The sequence below is a fragment of the Leopardus geoffroyi genome, chromosome X (genome assembly GCF_018350155.1).
Source record: "Leopardus geoffroyi isolate Oge1 chromosome X, O.geoffroyi_Oge1_pat1.0, whole genome shotgun sequence".
NCBI classification, from domain to species: Eukaryota; Metazoa; Chordata; class Mammalia; order Carnivora; family Felidae; genus Leopardus; species Leopardus geoffroyi.
In genome coordinates, this window is record NC_059343.1 from 97,757,908 (window position 1) to 97,777,301 (window position 19,394).

Sequence of the window (19,394 nt, forward strand, 5' to 3'; positions counted from 1 at the left end):
GTACATGCACACGTGTGTATTAGCCTGATGACTGATATTGTTATACAAATGTTTGCCATTCAATTCAGTGTTAGCAATTAAAAATATATGTAAAAGGAGCACCTGGGTGGCTCAGTCGGTTAAGCGTCTGACTTCCGGCTCAGTTCATGATCTCGTGGTTCATGAGTTCGAGCCCTGAGTCGGGCTCTGTGCTGACAGCTCAGAGCCTGGAGCCTACTTTGGATTCTGTGTGTGTGTGTGTCTCTCTCTCTCTGCCCCTCCCTCCTCATGCTCTGTCTCTCTCAAAAATAAACATTAAAAAAAAAATTTAAAAATATATGTAATGTCACAGGAGAAAAACAAAAATATCTCTAGTTTTTGACCTGAAATAATTTTTTGAAGCATAAAGTTCATATGTCTTTATTTATCCCTGTTTAGATCAGGCCATATATATTGCTTATTGTTTTGCAAAACAAAATCACGGTTAGTTCCTAAGTGAACCTCTAATATTATCCTTTCCTCTAGAAGCTTCACATCAGTCCATCATTTCATAGTTACTTTGGAAATTCCCATTACCATTCTCTGTGTGTCAGGCCTGCAGTGCAAAAAAATAGTACTTTTTATTGGTAGATTAACTACATTTCAAGATTTCCTTTGTGGGTATTTTGTCCAAGTTCAGCTTCTTAGTGGTACTTACTGAAATGTTCCAGAAGCTAACAATAGGCCCGGGACTCATACTCATGTACCATATAGGGAATGAATCTCAGGTCTTTATTTTGTATTTAAGTCTACCTTGTATATGATTGGTTATATATTTTCTTTTACTATTCTCTCTCATTTAAAAAGTAATATGGGATGCCTGGCTGGCTCAGCTGGTGGAGCATGTGACTCTGGATCTCAGGATTGTGAGTTCAAGCCCCCCTTTGGGTATAGAGAGTAGTTAAAAATAAAATCTAGGGGCACCTGGGTGGCTCAGTTGGTTAAGCATCTAACTTCAGTTTAGGTCATGATCTCACTGTCTGTGAGTTCGAGCCCTGAGTCTGGCTGTGTGCTGACAGCTCAGAGCCTGGAGCCTACTTCTGATTCTGTGTCTCCCTCTCTCTCTGCCCCTCTCCCGCTCACACTCTGTCTCTCTCTCAAAAATAAACATTAAGGGGCGCCTGGGTGGCGCAGTCGGTTAAGCGTCCGACTTCAGCCAGGTCACGATCTCACGGTCCGTGAGTTCGAGCCCCGCGTCAGGCTCTGGGCTGATGGCTCATGATGGCTCAGAGCCTGGAGCCTGTTTCCGATTCTGTGTCTCCCTCTCTCTCTCTCTGACCCTCCCCCGTTCATGCTCTGTCTCTCTCTGTCCCAAAAATAAATAAACGTTGAAAAAAAAAATTTAAAAAATAAATAAATAAATAAATAAACATTAAATTTTTTTTAAATAAAATCTAAAAAAATAAAAAAATTACAGAAAAAGTAGTACATATTCGTTGTAGAAAACTCAATCATCATATGAAGGTACAAATAAGGCACACATCTCATTATTTTAATCAGCAGCCAAACACAATCACCATCAATCATTTGTGAACATTCTTCCAGAATTCTCTGTGCTTATATACACAGATAAATGATTTTACATAAATGGGATTATTCCACATGCAGTATTTCATAACATCTGTTTTCATTTAACACATCATGAGCTTTTGTCATGTCGAAGAGTACAGAGACTGAACCATTAACAACGGGGGTTAGCACATTGTTCCTGTCTGCTGGTAACTCTCTTTCGGACAAAAACAACCGTGGCATATTCTATGTGGTCCTGGAATACTCACAGTAGTCTCTCCCCACTTGGTGTGTAGCAGGGAATTGGCTGACCCAGGCCTCACAAAGAAGAGTTCTCTTTGTCCTTAGCTAGAGGAATCTCCTGAGGCCAATCAACATCATCTCTCAGATTTAATATAGGACCGCAGGGGAAAAGAAAGTCTCGCTTCCTTTGGGATTGACAATTATTAAGACATTATAAACCAAAGCTGCCTGCAGCCCTCTTCACTGACTTCAAGGAGGAAGCTGTCTGCGACAGGAAAGTTGAAGCCAGTGCACAAAAAGCAGCAGAGATCAGCAAAGATGAGAGATGGACGTAAGAGAGAAGTGATATATTGGACCCTGGATCCAGCCACGCCTAAAGCTACTTCATCTGGACTACAGTTAGTGCTGCTAGGTGGTGACATATGCTTTCCTCACAATCACTTACTGCACAGTTGTTCAATAAAAACTCCAGGGTTTACGTGGAAAATGAGGCTAGGAGTACAACATTCAAAAACTTTAGATATAGAGATGTTAAATTACTATATTGTACACCTGAAACTAACATAGCACTGTATGTCAACTGTATTCAAATAAAAAAGTTTTTTAAAAACCATACCAAGAAAATACTCTGTGTTTATGAAAACAGAATAATACCTAACTGCTCTTTAAACCACCCCCCAAAAGCCAAAAAAATAAAAACAAAAACTGTTGTCAGTGACATGCACGCAAAAAGATACAAACCTCATAAAAATGGTAGCACAGTTTTACACCTATTAAATGGTTACAAAAGAAATACTGAAATACTGAAAGAAATATGGCACTTTTTTTTTTAAGTTTATTTATTTGAGAGAGACAGAGCAGGTTGGGGGTGGGGTAGAGAGAGGAGGAGGCAGAGAATCCCAAGCAGGCTCCTCAGTGCCAGCCCAGAGCCTGATGTGGGGCTGGAACCCACGAAACCGCGAGATCACAACCTGAGCCCAAACCAGGAGTCAGATGCTGAACCGACTGAGCCACCCAGGTGCCCCTACGGCACTCTATTTTAAAAAAGGCCTGAAGTTTGCTTCGTGCGGAAATGGGTTGGGGCTTGTGAGTTCTCGTGAAGTGATAGGAGAGTGATCTGAAATCAGACTCTGACAGAAAGTCGTAACACTTAGATATGGATGGGTGGGACTCAAACATATACGATGAGCTGAAGCAGGTGGTAGTTGTCTGAGGTATGTGCGTGTGTATTTTGTGCATTCCTATGTGACTTGATTCAGCTGGGCGCAGTTTTCTGCTTTCACCTAGTGCTTCTGGCTGGCAGAATCACACGTAAGGAAATGCAAAATTCACCTTATGCTCAAATTGCTCTCTAATATATTAATCACAAAGGAACAGACAAGTGGTAGAGCAGTCTGTATTTGATTGTGCAAATGAATAAATTCCCTTTTTGTGTTTCAGATAATCCCAGTTAGTTTTATTCCAGCGTCCCGAACAGTAATACATGCATGGCTACTTAGTATTCTATTACATAATAATAACACAATTTAAATCCCGAACGGGCTTTTCTGCATCTCTTAACAAATTTCAGACCAGCTTTCTCTACTTTCGGCTCTTGTGTGCTCAGAGGTCGAAAATTCACTTTAATATTAAGACAAAACATTATTAAGAAGGTGGTATGGACCTAAAAAATATACAAAGACTCCAAAGCCAAATAGAATTTTTTTTTTAATATTTACCATCATAATCTGGAACACAGCTGACCTTTCAAACATAATTGAAGGTTGATGATTACAGAATTTCATCTTGCCCCTGAGAAATTTTAGCCAGTTTCAGAATGATTTTCTTTTATGGATTCTGACACTTCAAAATCCATAAAAACTCTCATGGAGATTATAATATTAAATCAGTTCACATCAATATTGTTTCTCAAATCATCTAACCCTGTATATAAATCATCTAACCCTGTATATAAAAGGTTTTTCCCTGGGGCTCCCGGGTGGCTCAGTCGGTTGAGCATCTGACTTCAGCTCAGGTTATGAGCTAACGGGTTGTGGGTTTGAGTCTCGCGTTGGGCTCTGTGGTGACAGCTCAGAGCCTGGAGCCTGCTTCAGAGTCTCTCTCTCTCTCTCTCTCTCTCTGCCCCTCCCCCACTCCGTCTCCCCCCAACCTCAAAAATAAATAAACATTACAATATTTTTTTAATTAAAAAATAATAAAGAAATGTTAAAAAAAATTAAAGAGAAAAAGTTTTTCCCTGAGTTATCACTTTAGCTCTTGTTTGTAACAAAAGTCTATGCCCATGACAGTCTGGTCACTGATATTCCCAGTGATTACTATTGAGGTTGCAGAAAAATTGGCCCCAAGTACACTGCCAGTTTGTATTATTCTTGCCAAGAGAAGAGAGTAAGCATCCCACAGACAAAGTGCTCCATACACTGGTTTGGGAACTCTCACCTCTGGAACTCCTAAGTAGAGTTTATGCTGTACAGAAAAGGAGGCATGAAAAGTTTCCACTAGGCCTGTGTAGTTTTTAAAGTCACTAGGAATGAGCCAGGTGGGAAAAGGTTTTATCCTCATTCTTATCTGTATATACGATTTTGTGGCATTATACAATTCCGTCGTGAAACAAATTCAAATAACCATTTAATATGCGTGTGTTTTCAGTTCTGAGGTACCTTAGAAAATAGTATCCCATGGACCAAAGGTAGGCACAATTTTCTGCAAAGAGCCTAATTGGAAATATTTTAGGCTTTGTAGGCCATACAGTCTCTGTCCCAACTACTCAACTCCACCCTAAAAGCAGACAGACAGTACAGAGACAAATAAGCCTGGCTGTGTTCCAATAAAACTTTACAGTAGCCCTCCTTTATCCATGGGGGCTATGTTCTAGCCCTGGATCCTGCCGTGCCTGAAGCTACACATAGTCCCAAACCCTATATATACTATGTTTTTCCCTATCCATACATACCTATGAAAAGTACAATTTATAGGGGCACCCGAGTGGCTCAAGCATCTGGCTCTTGATTTCAGCTCAGGTCACGATCTTACGGATCATGAGTTCGAGCCCCATGTCAGGCTCTGTGCTGACAGCATGGAGCCTACTTGGGATTCTCTCTCTCTCTCTCTCTGCTTCCCCTCTGCCTGCTTTCTCTCTCTCTCTCTCTCTCAAAATAAGTAAAAATAAACTTTAAAAAAGTATAAATTATGCACAGTAAAATATTAACAATAACTAATAATAAAATAGGATAATTGTAACAACATACTTTAATAAAACTTATGTGAATACGGTCTATCTCAAAATATGCTGTTGTACTGTACTCACCCCTTTTTGTGGTGACATGAAATGACAAAATGCCTGTGTGATGAAATAGAGTGAGGTAAATGATGTAGGTATTCTGATGTACCGTTAGAAGATACGTCAGGAGGGCCATCTGCTTCTGAACCACAGTTGATCTCGGGCAACTGAAGCTGCAGAAAGCGAAATAATGATAAGGGGGAATTGCTGTGTTTGCAAAAACAGACGGTGGGACAGACTTGTCCAGTGTACCATAATTTGCCAACTCCTGCTTTGGACCAACAGCCTTCAATTTTTTTTAACGGCTCCTTGGGGCAGTCTCTGGCACCTCAGGGAAGGCCATGCAGGCAGGGACCTGGACTACTCCTGCTTCAACTGGAGCAGTTATTATTTTTATGAGAAGTACACTTTTGCATGGAATTAAGTTTGATGAAAAAGTTTCATTTCTAGGAGTGCCTGGGTAGCTCAGTCAGTTGAGAGCCCAACTCTTGATTTCAACTCAGGTCATAAGCTCATGGTTTGTGACATGGAGTCCCACGTTGGGCTTCGTGCGGACAGCAGAGCCTGCTTGGGATTCTCTCCCTCGCTCTCTCTCTGCCCCTCCACCCCTATCAAAATGGATAAATAAACTTAAAAAAAAAAAGTTTCAGTTCTAATAAGGAGAAAAGCCTTAAAACTACTGCCTTGTACTAGACCTAAAATCTGCTGCTTTAAAACTTTAGATGATTCAGCCAAAACATCTCTTAAAATTATGACACGTGGGGGGGCTGGGGGGGAGGGGAGGGGCTTGGCTGGCTCAGTTGGTGGAGGGTGTGACTCTTGATCTCAAGGTGGTGAGTTGGAGCCCCCAGCTGGGTGTAGAAATTGCTTCAAATCTTATAAAAATATTGTGACATGCAGTACACATGTGTTTTCGTGTTAGCAGAAATTCACTTTCTCACATAACTGATAAAAAGCATTTAAACCGACAACTTTAATACCTCTAAGAATGTTATCACCTAATCATTTCTCCACTCTTGACTTTTTCTAAGTATAATGTTAAGGTACCTTAAAAGGTCCAAGAGAGAGAGAGAGAGAGAAAAAGAAGGTCCAAGAGAGGTGATATGGTAACATGGTGTGGTGAAAAAAGATACCAAATTAGGAATCCATATTTGGATCCATTGCTAGATTGTGAGCTCCTGGAAGACAGGAACCAAATTGTCTTCATCCTTTTTTTTTTTTTAAAGTAATCTCTGCACCCAAGGTGGGGCTCAAAGTCATGACCCCAAGATCAAGAGCCACATGCTCTACCGACAGAGCCAACCAGGCACCCCAACGCCAAACTTAATTTTTAAGGCAAACATAAATTCACTATTAGATGACTAGGAAAAGAATAAATTCAGGTAGTTTATTTACTTTTATCTTTCCAAACTCCATAAGGAAAAAAGCGTATCTTTCCTAGTGAGCAACAAAAGAAAAAGTATTCGGAGATACAGTTTTCTATCCGGGAAATTAACATGTTTAAAACACATAAAAGCTAATAATTACTAGATCGTGACAAAAGTCACATCCTCACAAGGACCCAGAAATCCCTTGTCTGCAATTCTGAAATCCAAAAAGCTCTGGAAACTAAAAATTTTGTTTTGTAGTTTTAGTAACTTATTTGATAGTCTAATTGATCTAACCTAAACTTATTTGGCCGTAGTATCTGACCTGAACTGAATGAGGCTATTTACTGGTATTCCTTTACCCCGCATCAATAATCATGTGGCTTGCGGCAAAAAATATTACTGTATTTGAATATGCAGTGTTTCCCCCCGAACTCCCTGGGACGTTACAGAAGTGACAGTGTATGCCATTCGGTTTTACTCAAGTAAGGCAGGCAACGCCAGGTCTTTTCCTGGTTGCATTACAAACAGAAATTTAGAACCCCATTCTAGCCTCTAAGGGCATGCACCCAGACCCAATCCGGTCTTTCCCGGGTGCCATCTTGAGCAGTGAGCTGAGCCTGTGCTAACAGGTCTGAGAGCCTTCCTGTCGTGACATCAATGGGAAACAAATGTGTTTCAGCGCTCTTAGAGAAGAAAGTCAATGTTTTCACTTTGGTGGTCAACGACCCGTTAAGAAAGACCACCTTGGTCATTGAAAAAATACTTTTCTATTTTCATCGCTGGACATTGGGCAATCGAGGGTCAGAATGGAGCTACTAGCTCTTAGCTTTGCAACGGCATCTGTTCAATATATATTTACCACTTGACTGATGCACACCTTGGCCAGTCTGTAAGAATTTCTCTCACGTTAAGTGTGGGTGGCAACAAATATTCGGAGAGAAAGAGTAACTGGAGGCCTTACGTCGGCGCAGCTTCAGCAACAAATCCATCATTACTCCATGAAACTGGCACACTCCCCAAGTAGCTCTCATGGACCCCACCCTCTGGCCGGCAGGGTCGTATCTAGGGATCTCAGTTAGAAATCTTGTAGTACCTAGGGCAGGTTGTTTCCGAAACGCTAGAGGTGATGGACTTGCCTATGTCCTAGAGGTGGTGGGATATCCTGGGCTTGGATACCTTAAGACGACGTAAATGCTGATGACACAATGCCAGCGTCTCCCGACAGCATTTCCTCACAAGGGAAAAAAAAGGACTCAACACCACCCCTCTGAAGATGCCCGTCTTTGCATCTGCCGAGTTAGGGGACGAGTCGATCTGTACGACCCCACCCACGTCGGGCGCTCTCCCCCAGAACCGTGGCACCACGCCGCCCCTGCGCAGGTTCTCGGCTCCTCCCTTCAGGAGGCTCTTCTCCGCCCCCCTCCGCTACTTCCGGCCCTCGCCGAACGCGCTCAACGCGCTTGCGCCGTTTTGATAGGCCTCTCGGGTGGAAGAAATCTGAGCGCCGCCGCTCTGGAACCGCCCCCGTCTTCTCTTCGCCCCGCCCACGCTTTCACCGGCCCCTCCCGAAATCTCGCGAGGTTAGGTGCGCGTCCGTATTTTGCGGGCAACTGGCTCTCCCAGCTGCTGTAATTGCTGCTGCGGGAGAAATTGGAGCTGCTGTCGTCGGCGAGCCCGCCCTCCCCCACAGAGAGCCACCGCCTCTTCTCTCGCTCTCCTTGTACACCTATCGCCGGGAGCGGCGGCAGCAACAGTCCCTGGACCCACCGCCGCCTACTCAGGCTGCCGCTCGGCCGGTCATCCTCGCAGCCCGGCAGCTGACGGCGGCCCCTTGCCCCTCACCGGCTCCTCACTCTAGATAGTCCGCTCCGTCCCTGTCCTCGCCCGGGACCCACCTCCCCACGGTCTCGCCGGGGTGGAGGACGACGAGGAGGAGACGAAAGTCACCCTCCCTCCAGGCGGCGTCGGCCCCCTCACCCGCGGGTGTGTCCTATAAATGGCGTCGGAAAGCGACACCGAGGAATTCTTTGATGCCCCCGAAGATGTGCACCTAGGGGGCGGCGACCCTGTGGGGTAAGTCACTGGAGCTACGGCCCAGAAGCCGGGCGCTCCAGTCCCCCGGCTTCCCCCGTGCCTCCCCACCGCACCCCTCCCGGGTCCCGCTGTGTCCGCCACCGCTGCTCCTCGGTGTCTCGCTCGGGCACTTCAGAGGGACTCGGGGGAGGGGGAATCGCCCACCTCGGCCAAACCCCCTCCATTCCCTGGGCGAGCGGTCCCTGGGGCTACGGAGCCCCTTTCTCGTCTCGTCCGGCTTTCTTCGAGGTGGGACAGTTTACGTGCCCGAGAGCCGGCGATCTGTATTGGTGGGGTTCCGCGCTTTACCTTTGAAACATCCGTTTTGGCCTTGGGGACCACAGATTAAAGGAGAAATTGCATTTCTCGTTTGTTTTTTTCTGGTGCCGCTAACTTGCCTGTTCGTTTCAGAGGTGGCCGTAACTGTTCGCCGTCCTCTTTTCGTTGCCCAGAAAGAGAAGGAGCGGGGGGAAGGCTGGGTATTTACTTCGGGGAGTCCTCTAGCTGATGTACTCTAGATCAACAGTATTTTATTAAAATAGCACCTTACGGCGAGGCAAAGGAAATCGAAGACGAGGTCCTTCCCATTCGGGAGAACGCTGTCTTAAAAGGGGAGCCGGACGCAATTGTACACAACCGGCTACAGAGATACAAACAAGTGCTGAGTAATCTGGTGGTTGGAAGGAGAGCCACAGCTTTGTGTTATTTATCTAATTCTGCAAGATGTTTTAGTGATGATTAGTATGGGAGATTCTGAGTAAGGAAGTGCAGTAGTTGGAATGCTCCGCTTGCCTGGGACTTGTTCTTACCCACTCCTCCTCTTCTCAAAGTTGAAACGGGATTTAAAGCTATTTCGCCGAACTCTTCTGCGGGGCTTGTGTGGAAGTAGAGGCAGGGAAATATATTTTCGTGCTGTAAGAACTTGAGAATTGGTGAACTTCCTGTGTTAGTGTAAGTAGACGCTGTATGGTTACAGGCGTTGATCTACCTTCCAATTCTCAAGCTTACCCCCATGGAAGAAATACCATGTTTGCTGCAAATCAAGTTATTTGTACTTTCTAGAAGACATTCTAAAGCCTAATATATATTATATATGATATATACCCAAAGAGTTACAGCACGAAAATCAGAAATGTTCATTGGTAGGTCGCAGATGTGTTTCCACCAACCTTCCTATCACTATTAAAAGATTTTTGGGTGGCAGTGGCCAATCTTGAGATGGCACGGAGTCTCCTTCAAGTTCAGTATCTGACACAAGCTCATCGCTAGACAGTGGAGGATTGAAAATACTTTTGGATTTCCAAATACATTGGATACCCTCAAAATTCTGTTTTTGTGCTTTTCCCCTCAAAGTAAGGAACTGTTGATTTAGGTTAAATGACAGACCTTTTGAACGTGTGTGGAGTGGGGGGAGGAAATAACAATCTATGTATATGATTGTAATCAATTTAGAAATATGTGAGTATTGTTTCTTTTCAATGAACGAAACATTTAATTTTGAAGGACAGTTATATCAGGAGTGTATATTATCTAGCTTAGTACCTGGCACAGAGGAAGAACTCAAATGTCCATTCCCTTCTCCTTCCTTTCTTGGAGTTAACAAATTTAACTTCACACGGTGCTTACTTTGGGAGGAAGTATGCAGAACTTGGAGCTATTTAACTTATTTGAACCCAGTGAGTCATCTTGATAGAATTAATAGAATCACTTCTTGCCTCTTGGGATAATAGAGCTTCTCAAGCACTTTGATCCTTCTGTAGTAGGTGAAAAGTAAAAACGTCTTTTGGGATCCGCCCTTCTAATTTTGACTTCTATAACCTGTCCAAATATTCAACGCGTTGAGCTGTATGGATAAAACTATGGTGTCAGTCTGTGAATTTCACGGTTTCATTCTGTATTGGTGGGGGAAATTTGGAAGAGAATTCGACTCATCTGGAGAATTGAATCTGAAAAGAACTAGCAGTACTGGGAGGACTGAAAAAGGTTGGCATCATTAACATTTCCTCTATCCTTTGTGACAGGTTTTGTCTTTTGCATAACGTACTGTGAAGAGATTTGGCCGGGTAACTAACAACCTAGAAATGCAGTGAGAAATCTTGATTTGTGGAAACAGATGGTGTCACTGGATATCTGATTATCAGAAATGCCTTCTGTCCCTTGATAGGAATTGGAGTGGCACACCGTGCAAACTCTAAGAGGTTAACAGACTGAGTTTGCAAACTAAGAAATGTTCCTTGCTGTTGGGTGTGCCACAGTACACAGACCATTTCGTGAAATTTAGTGAACTGATTAGGCAGTCAAGAGTTATCTCATATGTTTTGTTAATCAGAATCCAAATACACAGTCCATTTCCTAAAATTGATTTATTTCTTCTGTTCCCCTCCAGTGGTATCTTCAACTTTGTTGTTCTAGTCTTGGAAAGCAAATTTAGTAAGTTAAAAATCAGCCCTGCTTTTTAATAGACAGACTTCATTCTAGTCCAGCCTACTTTTCCACAGTGGCAGATCATCTCCACTTGCCCAGCTTTGCATTAAGCACCACATTTGTAAAGCTTTCTTTTGAGTGATATTTTAGCTCAGATTTCCTTGTTCTCTCCGTTTTTATATATGAGGAACCTTAGGCTGCAGAGAGGTTAATGAATTGGCCTATGAGACACACAGCTTTGTAAGTGACAGCTAGGATTTGAAGCCAGTTCTTCAGACTCCTAGTCCAGTTTTTTTTTGTTTTGTTTTGTTTTGTTTTTTGCAGTATATCATAGCTGCCTCACATTGTGTGTGTGTGTGTGTGTGTGTGTGTGTGTGTGTGTGTGTGTGTGTCTGTCTGTCTAGAGGCGGGGGTGGGGCGGGGATATCTTCTTCCAAGAGATTCTGGAGTAAATTGCTTTAGGACCAGCTTGCTAAATTGAACTGATGCATCTGTTTAAAAGCAGCAGCCTGCTTTTTGGTTCTCTTGACTAGAAATTTCCACTTTCTCTTTCAGGAATGTGTATTTTGTTGTATCAGATAAGAATTTAATAAGATCCTAGCATGTTACAGGTAGAAGGGGCATACACTTAACTTTCTTCATATAAAATATTGTGTAAACCAAACCCTAAAGAGGGGAAATGACTTGTCCAAGGTGCCACAGCAAATTAATGTCAATGAGGACTGGAATCCAGGTCAGTCTCACAGTCTAGCGTTCTTTTTGCTACTATGCTGTCTTTTGATAAAGCAGGAAAGGGAGGAGGAAGTGAGGTATAGTAGAAAAAAAGCCCTGGACTCTGAGTCATTTCATTTCCTCATCTTTAAATTGAGATTACACTCTGAGAACTCCTCCAACTCTAAAAGTCTGTCATCGTGTTGAGGTTTAATAGTGTGCTTTTATTGATAAGCTTTTGTTCTTGGGAAATCTTTCCATGATTTTTTTAAAAAGTTTTTAGTTTAGCAGACTTGATGATATTTGGTACATAATTCAAGACCCAATGATTTTAAGTTAAATGTTTACTGGGTAAATTATATATAAGATGAATGCTCCTGCTAGTTTGTGTGGATTATACATGCATACACATACTAAAAGGCTGGCAGTGAGAACATGTTATGAAAATAAATGTGACATTTTGAGCATTCTTTCTTTATTTTTTTTTTTTTTAATGGCAACCAAAATATTTTTGAGGCCTTGGAAGGAAGGATAGAATGGTTGACATTTTTAGAATAGGAAAGGATCAGAGATCATTCAGTCTAGCCCTCCCATTTAACTGTGAAAGAGAAAACGAGGCTCAGTGAGGGAAGGTAACACATTGCTAATTAGTAGCAGGCTTGAAACTAGAACCCAAGTCTCCTGATTCCTCATTTATACCATGTTGCCTTGTCTGTGGAAGGAGGGAAAATACTGCTAGCTATCCCTGTTCTAGGTTACTGTCCCTTACCCTGTTAGTGGGATCTTAAGATGGTCTGTCTACCTTGATTCTGTTTTTTCATGCCCTGCTGTCAGAGGACATTGACTGTTCTGTCTAGGATTCTAACTTTTGCCCACTAATTTTCTCCAAATCAGGTGGCAGAAAGGTTGATCTAAGAACAGTGGTTGTTATTTAGTTCAGTTTCAGGAGTCTAGTTAGGAAGAAAGAAAAAAAAAAGGAGTCTAGTTAGTATTAACCCCAGTCTATCTTCTTTTTTTTTTTTTTTTTTTTTTTTTTTTTTTTTAGAGAGAGAGAGAGTGAAGGGGAGAGGGGTAGAGCGAGAGAGCGAGAGAATCTTAAGCAGGCTCCACACTCAGCTCGGAGTCCGATGCAGAGCTCTATCCCAGGACCCTGGGATCATGACCTGTGTCAAAATCAAGAGTTGGACACTCAACCAATTGAGCCACCCAGGTGACCCTCTTTTTTTTTTTTTTTTTTTTTTTAAAGTAGGCTCCTTGCCCAATGTGGGGCTTGAACTCACGACCCTGGGATCAAGAGTTGCATGCTCTACCAGCTGAACCAGGCAGGAGCCCCACCAGTCTATCATTTTAGATTGAAGTAATGGTGAAATCTTGATTTTTAAATGATGAGAACTGAGATCAAACTGTCCTGAAGAATAGTTCAGTCTAAAAGCAACAAGTTGCATAGCTGCCTTTGTTGAAACGCAGCTTCTCACTTTACTTAAGCATCAGAAACATTTCTTTCTGAGAGAAAATTGATACAAGTTTCAATAAAAAAATTTGTGCAGTATGGGTTACTTTAGGAAAGATTCCTTAAAAATGGCTGTTCATGGGTTGGCATTTAATCAGATTATATTTATAAATCATGGATTATATTTGATTGCTTTTGACTTTGTGGATTGATAGAAATATATTTGTAAATGCTGTTTATCACACCCATGTAACATTATATTGAGGTGGGGAGGGGGACCTACATATAAGGTAAATTCAGGCTCTAAATTTAGTGACCTCCAACTATCAATTGGTGACTCATGGAGGTAGAACAGTCTGTATTAGTATGGCAATTTGGGGACTCAATTTGAATCTGTACAAACTCCTATTAACTGAAAACTTTACTCCGTTCTTGTGATAACTGCATAAAATAGGGTAGATAAAATTTGATTTTTAAAATCTTGAAAGCCTACATACTTGTAGGATGGTGACAATTCAGTTGTAGCCCTACAGAACAGAAAATGATTTCTAATTATTGGTATTTGAGACCTAAGTGTGTAACCTATACACTCCACAACCATCCATGTGTTCTCTTCATTGTTTTAACTTTAGATAAAGTCGAGTGAATTTGCTAGGAAAGCCCCTTGAAGACACTGTTTCCTCCTCATACTCTGCCCACAATTCTGGTAATTACTTCCGGGGTAGTGTAGGTGGAGGAAGGGTTTGGTTGATGGGGGTAGTGGTGACTGAGGTAGGGGTGGTGAATAGAGACCCAAGTTAAAAGGCTGCTTCCTGGAGTATAGATAACTGAGATAAGACAAAGCACACCAGTTACTATGGTTTTACATTCACACCTTCATAGTGGGAATTAAATAATCCTTTTTGTAAGAGATTAATATCCCATAAGAAATAACCTCAAACAAAATTTAAAGTAACAAAAATTGTAGGTACTTTATGATATCCTCCTGACGTCTAAATTGAATTGATAAATAACCTACATTTCTGTTTTCTACCCAGAGTTAAACTGATTTCTACAAACGTTCACAAAGTCTGTTCCCCTCTAGCTGTCTGTCAAATTATGCAGCTAAACAGCTAAACCTTTAATTGGGTGCTTTCCTTACTCTTCAGAGCAGAACCCTATTCTTCAAACTGAGCGGTCTTTGTGTTAGTTTGTCATCTCGTGATTCAAAATTGAAGAAAAAGCACGTGAGACATAGTGTGGGCCTCATACCTGATGGCAATCCCAATGTTTTCCCCAGTCAGTATACAAATTTATCTCGGTTACCGTAGCAACCAGCCTATCAGTTATTCTTCTAGCTCTTTTGCCTTCTCTCAGCTACTAGGATTACCATATAATCAGGTTCTGCTAAAGCTCTTCAGGTCTTAGCATTTTATTACCAGCTGCAGCTGTCTGGCAGTTTACAGTTTGGCATTCCATCAGGGTCAATTAGTTTTAAGTCCACAAAACCTTTTTGTCTCCAAACATTTTAAGCATACAGAATTTAACAAGAATGCATTTAGGGAACGGTTCCTCATACTCCTGTTCTCAGTTCCATTGTTAGTCATTGTCTTGAAGATTGAGTACATTGCACAACTGACATCCGATGGCCATCCTTTTGTGATACAAGCTAGAATAAATTTCAAGATCAAGAGTGACCATTTAAGAAATGTATTTGTAAATGTGATTTTAGACTTGGTATCATCACACACTAAATGAAGTGACCCAAAAGCACCTTGATTTATCAGCAGCTACCAAATAAGTAATCTGGCTTCTAACAAAAATGATTTCTGTACGTTGTAGAAAGAATGTTTAGCCCTTAGATTAATTCATTCTAATTTGAGAAAAATTGTTTAGAAATTTAATAGGAAGTGTTATCTTTCCTTTGCAGCCTTGGAATAAACAGGAAAATTCTGAAAGGTAAAGACTGAATTATTATATGGGTCTTTATAATAGAAGTCTTCATATTTACTTGACAAGTACATTTTTTATCTCTTAAAAACCTCAGAATTCATGAAAATAAAATAGTTTTGAACCATAAGACTTTACTTGTCTTGCTAAAAATAAGGATATTGAAGGGGCGCCTGGTTGGCTCAGTCAATAGAGCATGCAACTCTTAATCTTCGGGTCGTGAGTTCCAGCCCCACATTGGGCATAGAGTTTACTTTGAAAAAGAAGAAGCAGCAGCGGGGAGGGGTGTGCCTGGATGACTCAGTCAGGTGAGTGACTGACTCTTGATCTCAGCTCAGGTTTTGATCTCAGGGTTGTGAGTTCAAGCCCCGGGCTCAATGCTGGGTATGGACCCTACTTAAAACAAAAATAAACAAACAAAAAAATATATTGAAGAAATATTTAGGATATATAAACTGCTGGTATTTGTGTTAGTGTTTGTCTTTGGTGCTCATGCTTGTTAATATTGTAGGGTGTAGTAGTGACTTCCAAATATGCACAATTAATCTCTGACATTAAGTGACATAATCACTATGATTTAGTAAATAGTATCCATTTCCATACATAACGATAAATAATCTTTTAAAAATCAAAGTAGAATTTTAGTCTTAAGATTTTTTTTTTTTTTTTTTTTTTTTTGCGTGGGTGGCTCCTGGGTGGCTCAGTCAGTTGAGTGTACGACTTTGGCTCAGGTCATGGTTTCACAGGTAGTGAGCTCGAGCCCTGCGTCAGGCTCTGTCAGAGCCTGGAGCCTGCTTCGGATTCTATTTCTCCCTCTCTCTCTGCCCCTTCCCCGCTCATGCGTTCTCTCTCTCTCTCCCTCTGTCTCAAAAATAAATAAACATTAAAAAAAATTTTTTTTTAATTTAAAAAAAGATTTTTTTTTTTTTACTTTTCAAAGTGTGTTTATCTTTTTTTTTTTTTTTTTTTTTTAGAGAGAGTGCGCATGCGTGTGTGTGTGCACGGAGGAGGAGAGAGAAAATCTTAAGCAGGCAACACTGGGCTCAATCCCATGATCCTGGGATCATGACCTGAGCCAAAATCAAGAGTTGGACGCTCAACCTACTGAGCCACCCAGACATCCCAAGTGTTTATCTTGTTAAATAAAAGATTATTTTGTAAGACTGTAAGTTTATGAAATGATTAAATCTTCCTGGTTTGAATTTTTATTGAAATTGTGATTAGAACGATTTCATTTTAAGACTTGTGTATCCTAATCAAAACTGTGGTTAAATTCTGCTAATGCTCCAAGGAGAACTTTATTTTAGTTGCACAAATAGATTTAGGGGCAGTAAAAGGTTTACTTTCTCCACGGGGCCCCAATCCTTAACATTTTTAGAAAGAAGGAGGTGGGCAGGGGGGAGAGAAAATGTGTTTTTTTTTTTTTTTTTTTTTTTCAAAAGGCCAAGCGTGAAGCATAAAATTTTTGGAAGCTTCTGACAGAAAATTTTAACAATATTTTCCAGTAGGCAGCCTGTACAGAGCAAGCCATACCTGTATAAAACCTACTTGACCACTACTAATTGTCACAGACTGTTCCAGTACAAATTCATTGAACTGTGGGCATTCTTACAGGTCAGACTTTCTAGAGAACCAGTAAATAGAATGTAGAGCTGTATTCAAACCCACTGGTTACTAAATAGGCTCAAAAGAAGAGGTGGGAGTGTTTTTTCTGGCATTGCTCTTGAACTGGAAAAACTAGCCATGGATGAACTTAATATCCATAGTTCTCTTTTAAATTTGTTCCTGAAAGTCTGTTTAAATTGACTGAGGAGAATCCTCAGGGAGACTGAGGGAATCCTCTTTCTGGTTATTAGCAGTACTATTAACAATTTGTGTGTTTTTTAAAAAATCTCCTTTAAAATACACTTATCTACTCATGTCAAACTGAAATGGCAGGTTGTTTGAACATTTCTGCAGGCTCAATTCTACTCCACTTCCAGCTGTCTCCTTCCTCGATTACCCAATGTCATCAGTACAGAGATTCAATAACTTATTGTCTGTCCCTTAAAACTGACAAGGGACCATGATGGCTGAAATATAATGGGTGTATCTTTGAGAACAAGCAAGGGAAAGATTGGTTAAATTGGATATTGTAAATACATTGGTAAGTGGGATTGGTTAGCATCGCAGGTGAGGGTAGTTCATTGGGTTAGTGGAAGGTAGGTGAGCAGAATGAATAAATAGGTAGCTTGATAAAACTAGTACCTTTGTGAGGTGCCCGGCTGGCTCAGTCGGAGGAGCATACGACTCTTGATCTTGAGGTTCTGAGTTTGAGCCCCACATTGGGTGTAGAGATTACTAAAAAATAATAATAATAATAAACAAAAAAAAGCCCCACTAACACCTTTGTGAGTGAAAGTGAGTAGGTTTGTCAATATTTTGCAATTGGTATTTTGACTTTCTTGGATTGGCTTTAGAGATTATGGCTAATGACTGAGATCAGTTGTTTTTCCTTTAAGTGAACTTTACTACCCCTCTTTTGTTCCACGTCATAGCTCTTAGCTATTGACTTGTAACCTTTGCCTTATTTCCCAGCATAGAGAGATGTCCACAGCTGATGTGTAGTAGTGAAAGAAAGGTCTAGATGGTGATAGGGATGGTGAGTAGGCATGCTCTGTGGTGTTCCACTTCTCTTCACATTTTCTTCTACTTTTGAACTTCCTGGTTCTCTCAAATCTGTATTCCCACCCCCACACCAGTTCCTATTAAGAGCAAAGAGGGAGGAAATGGAGGGGGCTGAGGCAAGGACAGTGGTTTGGATTTATGGAACCCTTGTAACTTGAGGACGCCCTGTACTCAGCAAATACTAAATGTTAACAGTGAAGCCTTAGGAGGTGTTTCCAGTTATCCCATAGCCATATCGATTCCTTGTTACCAACTGTTTCTTCCAGGGATTAATGTGTTCACAGCAAGAAAGAAGTATTATGTTGTTACTTGTAAAGAATGGTAATGCCATACTCTCTACCAATGTTGGGCATTAGTTTTCAGAGTACTTTTGGTTACATTATCTCTTCTGATTATCCTGTATCCTGTGAAACAGAAGGACAATTTTTGTGAGACAGGTAGGACAATTATTACCCTAATTTTGCAAATAAAACTCATCTCAGGGTAGATAAGGGCCAGCCAGCAAAAGTGGAGCTTTACCACTTTGTGGTAATTAAGATGATGGTTTTGAATGAAGATATAAAACATTAGGTTTTGCCCTACTTTTCTTTTCTAAACTATAAACATTTGTGATGTTAAGTTTTAAATGTGAATTATTAGAATGATGAGACTAACTCTTCTGCTGTTTGGGTATGTATAATTCATTTAAAACAATGAAAAGTATATGTATAATTTTTTTAAATGTTTATTTACTTTTGAGAGAGATAGAGTGCGAGTGGAGGAGGGGCAGAAAGGGAGGGAGACACAGAATCAGAAGCAGGCTCCAGGCTCCGAGCCCTAGGCATAGAGCCCGATGGGGCCTCGAACTCACAAACCACGACCTGAGCCAAAGTCAGATGCTTAACCGACTGAGCCACCCTGGCGCCACTACAAAGTATATTTTTAATGTTTATTTATTTTGAGAGAGACAGAGCCAGTGTGAGTAGGGGAGGGGCAGAGAGAGAGACTCTGAAGCAGGCTCCATGCTTAGAAGGTAGGCTGCTGCGGAGCTTGATCCCACCACCTGGGCAATCATGACCTGAGCCGAAATCAAGAGTTAGAGGCTTAACTGACTGAGCCACCTAGGCGTCCCCCCAAAAGCAATATATATATTTTAAGTTTATTTGTTTATTTTGAAAGAGAGAAAGAGCCAGTATGGGAGGGGCAGGGAGAGAGAGAATCCCAAACAGGCTCCATGCTCAGCCCAGAGCCTGACTCGGGGCTCAGTCTCACGAATTGGGAGATCATGACCTGAACCGAAATCAAGAGTCGAACGCTTAAGCAACTGAGCCACCCAGGCGCCCCAAAAAGCAGTATTTTTAATGTTCTTTTTAAGCGCTGATGGAATTGATTATGGTACAGTAGCTAGGTCAGAAAATGACCTTGCTACTGAAAGCGCTGGAATCCCAGATACTGCTACTGCATTTCAAAGGGTATGTTCTTTGTTCCTAAGGGAAAACCCCTCAAGATGTGAGCCAGTGCTGATGGGGCTTCTGTGTTCTGTGCCTGATCAAAACGTCTTGATCCTGGATTTTTTTTTCCTGTATTTGTTTTGTAGATTGTTGTCAGTTGTTTATTTAGGCCACGGTTTTGTGGCTGGCTTTCTTTCTTTCTTTCTTTCTTTCTTTCTTTTTCTTCTCCTTTTTTTTTTTTTTTTAGCATAACTGATTCATATTTTTGGCTACAAGCCACTAATTGGAAACAC

At 41.4% G+C, this 19,394-nt stretch overlaps 1 protein-coding gene and 1 long non-coding RNA gene across 3 annotated transcripts in view; one reads left to right on the forward strand and one right to left on the reverse strand.

The window, feature by feature from the left end:
• Window positions 1–7,884, reverse strand: part of LOC123594971 — a 146,377-nt gene extending 138,493 nt beyond the window's left edge. The window contains exons 1-2 of the long non-coding RNA XR_006710965.1: window positions 7,594–7,884; window positions 5,075–5,220 (exon numbers count right to left, since the gene is read on the reverse strand). This is a non-coding gene — a long non-coding RNA (uncharacterized LOC123594971). The remainder of the gene's footprint in view (window positions 1–5,074; window positions 5,221–7,593) is intronic.
• Window positions 7,885–7,981: 97 nt separating this feature from the next.
• Window positions 7,982–19,394, forward strand: part of WDR44 (WD repeat domain 44) — an 81,708-nt gene continuing 70,295 nt past the window's right edge. Inside the window, exon 1 of one of the 2 annotated variants that reach the window (XM_045473099.1) lies at window positions 7,982–8,490. In XM_045473099.1, coding sequence (XP_045329055.1) covers window positions 8,414–8,490 — 77 coding nt within the window. In that variant the 5' untranslated portion in view covers window positions 7,982–8,413. The remainder of the gene's footprint in view (window positions 8,491–19,394) is intronic. The other variant, XM_045473100.1, reaches the window with a different exon arrangement.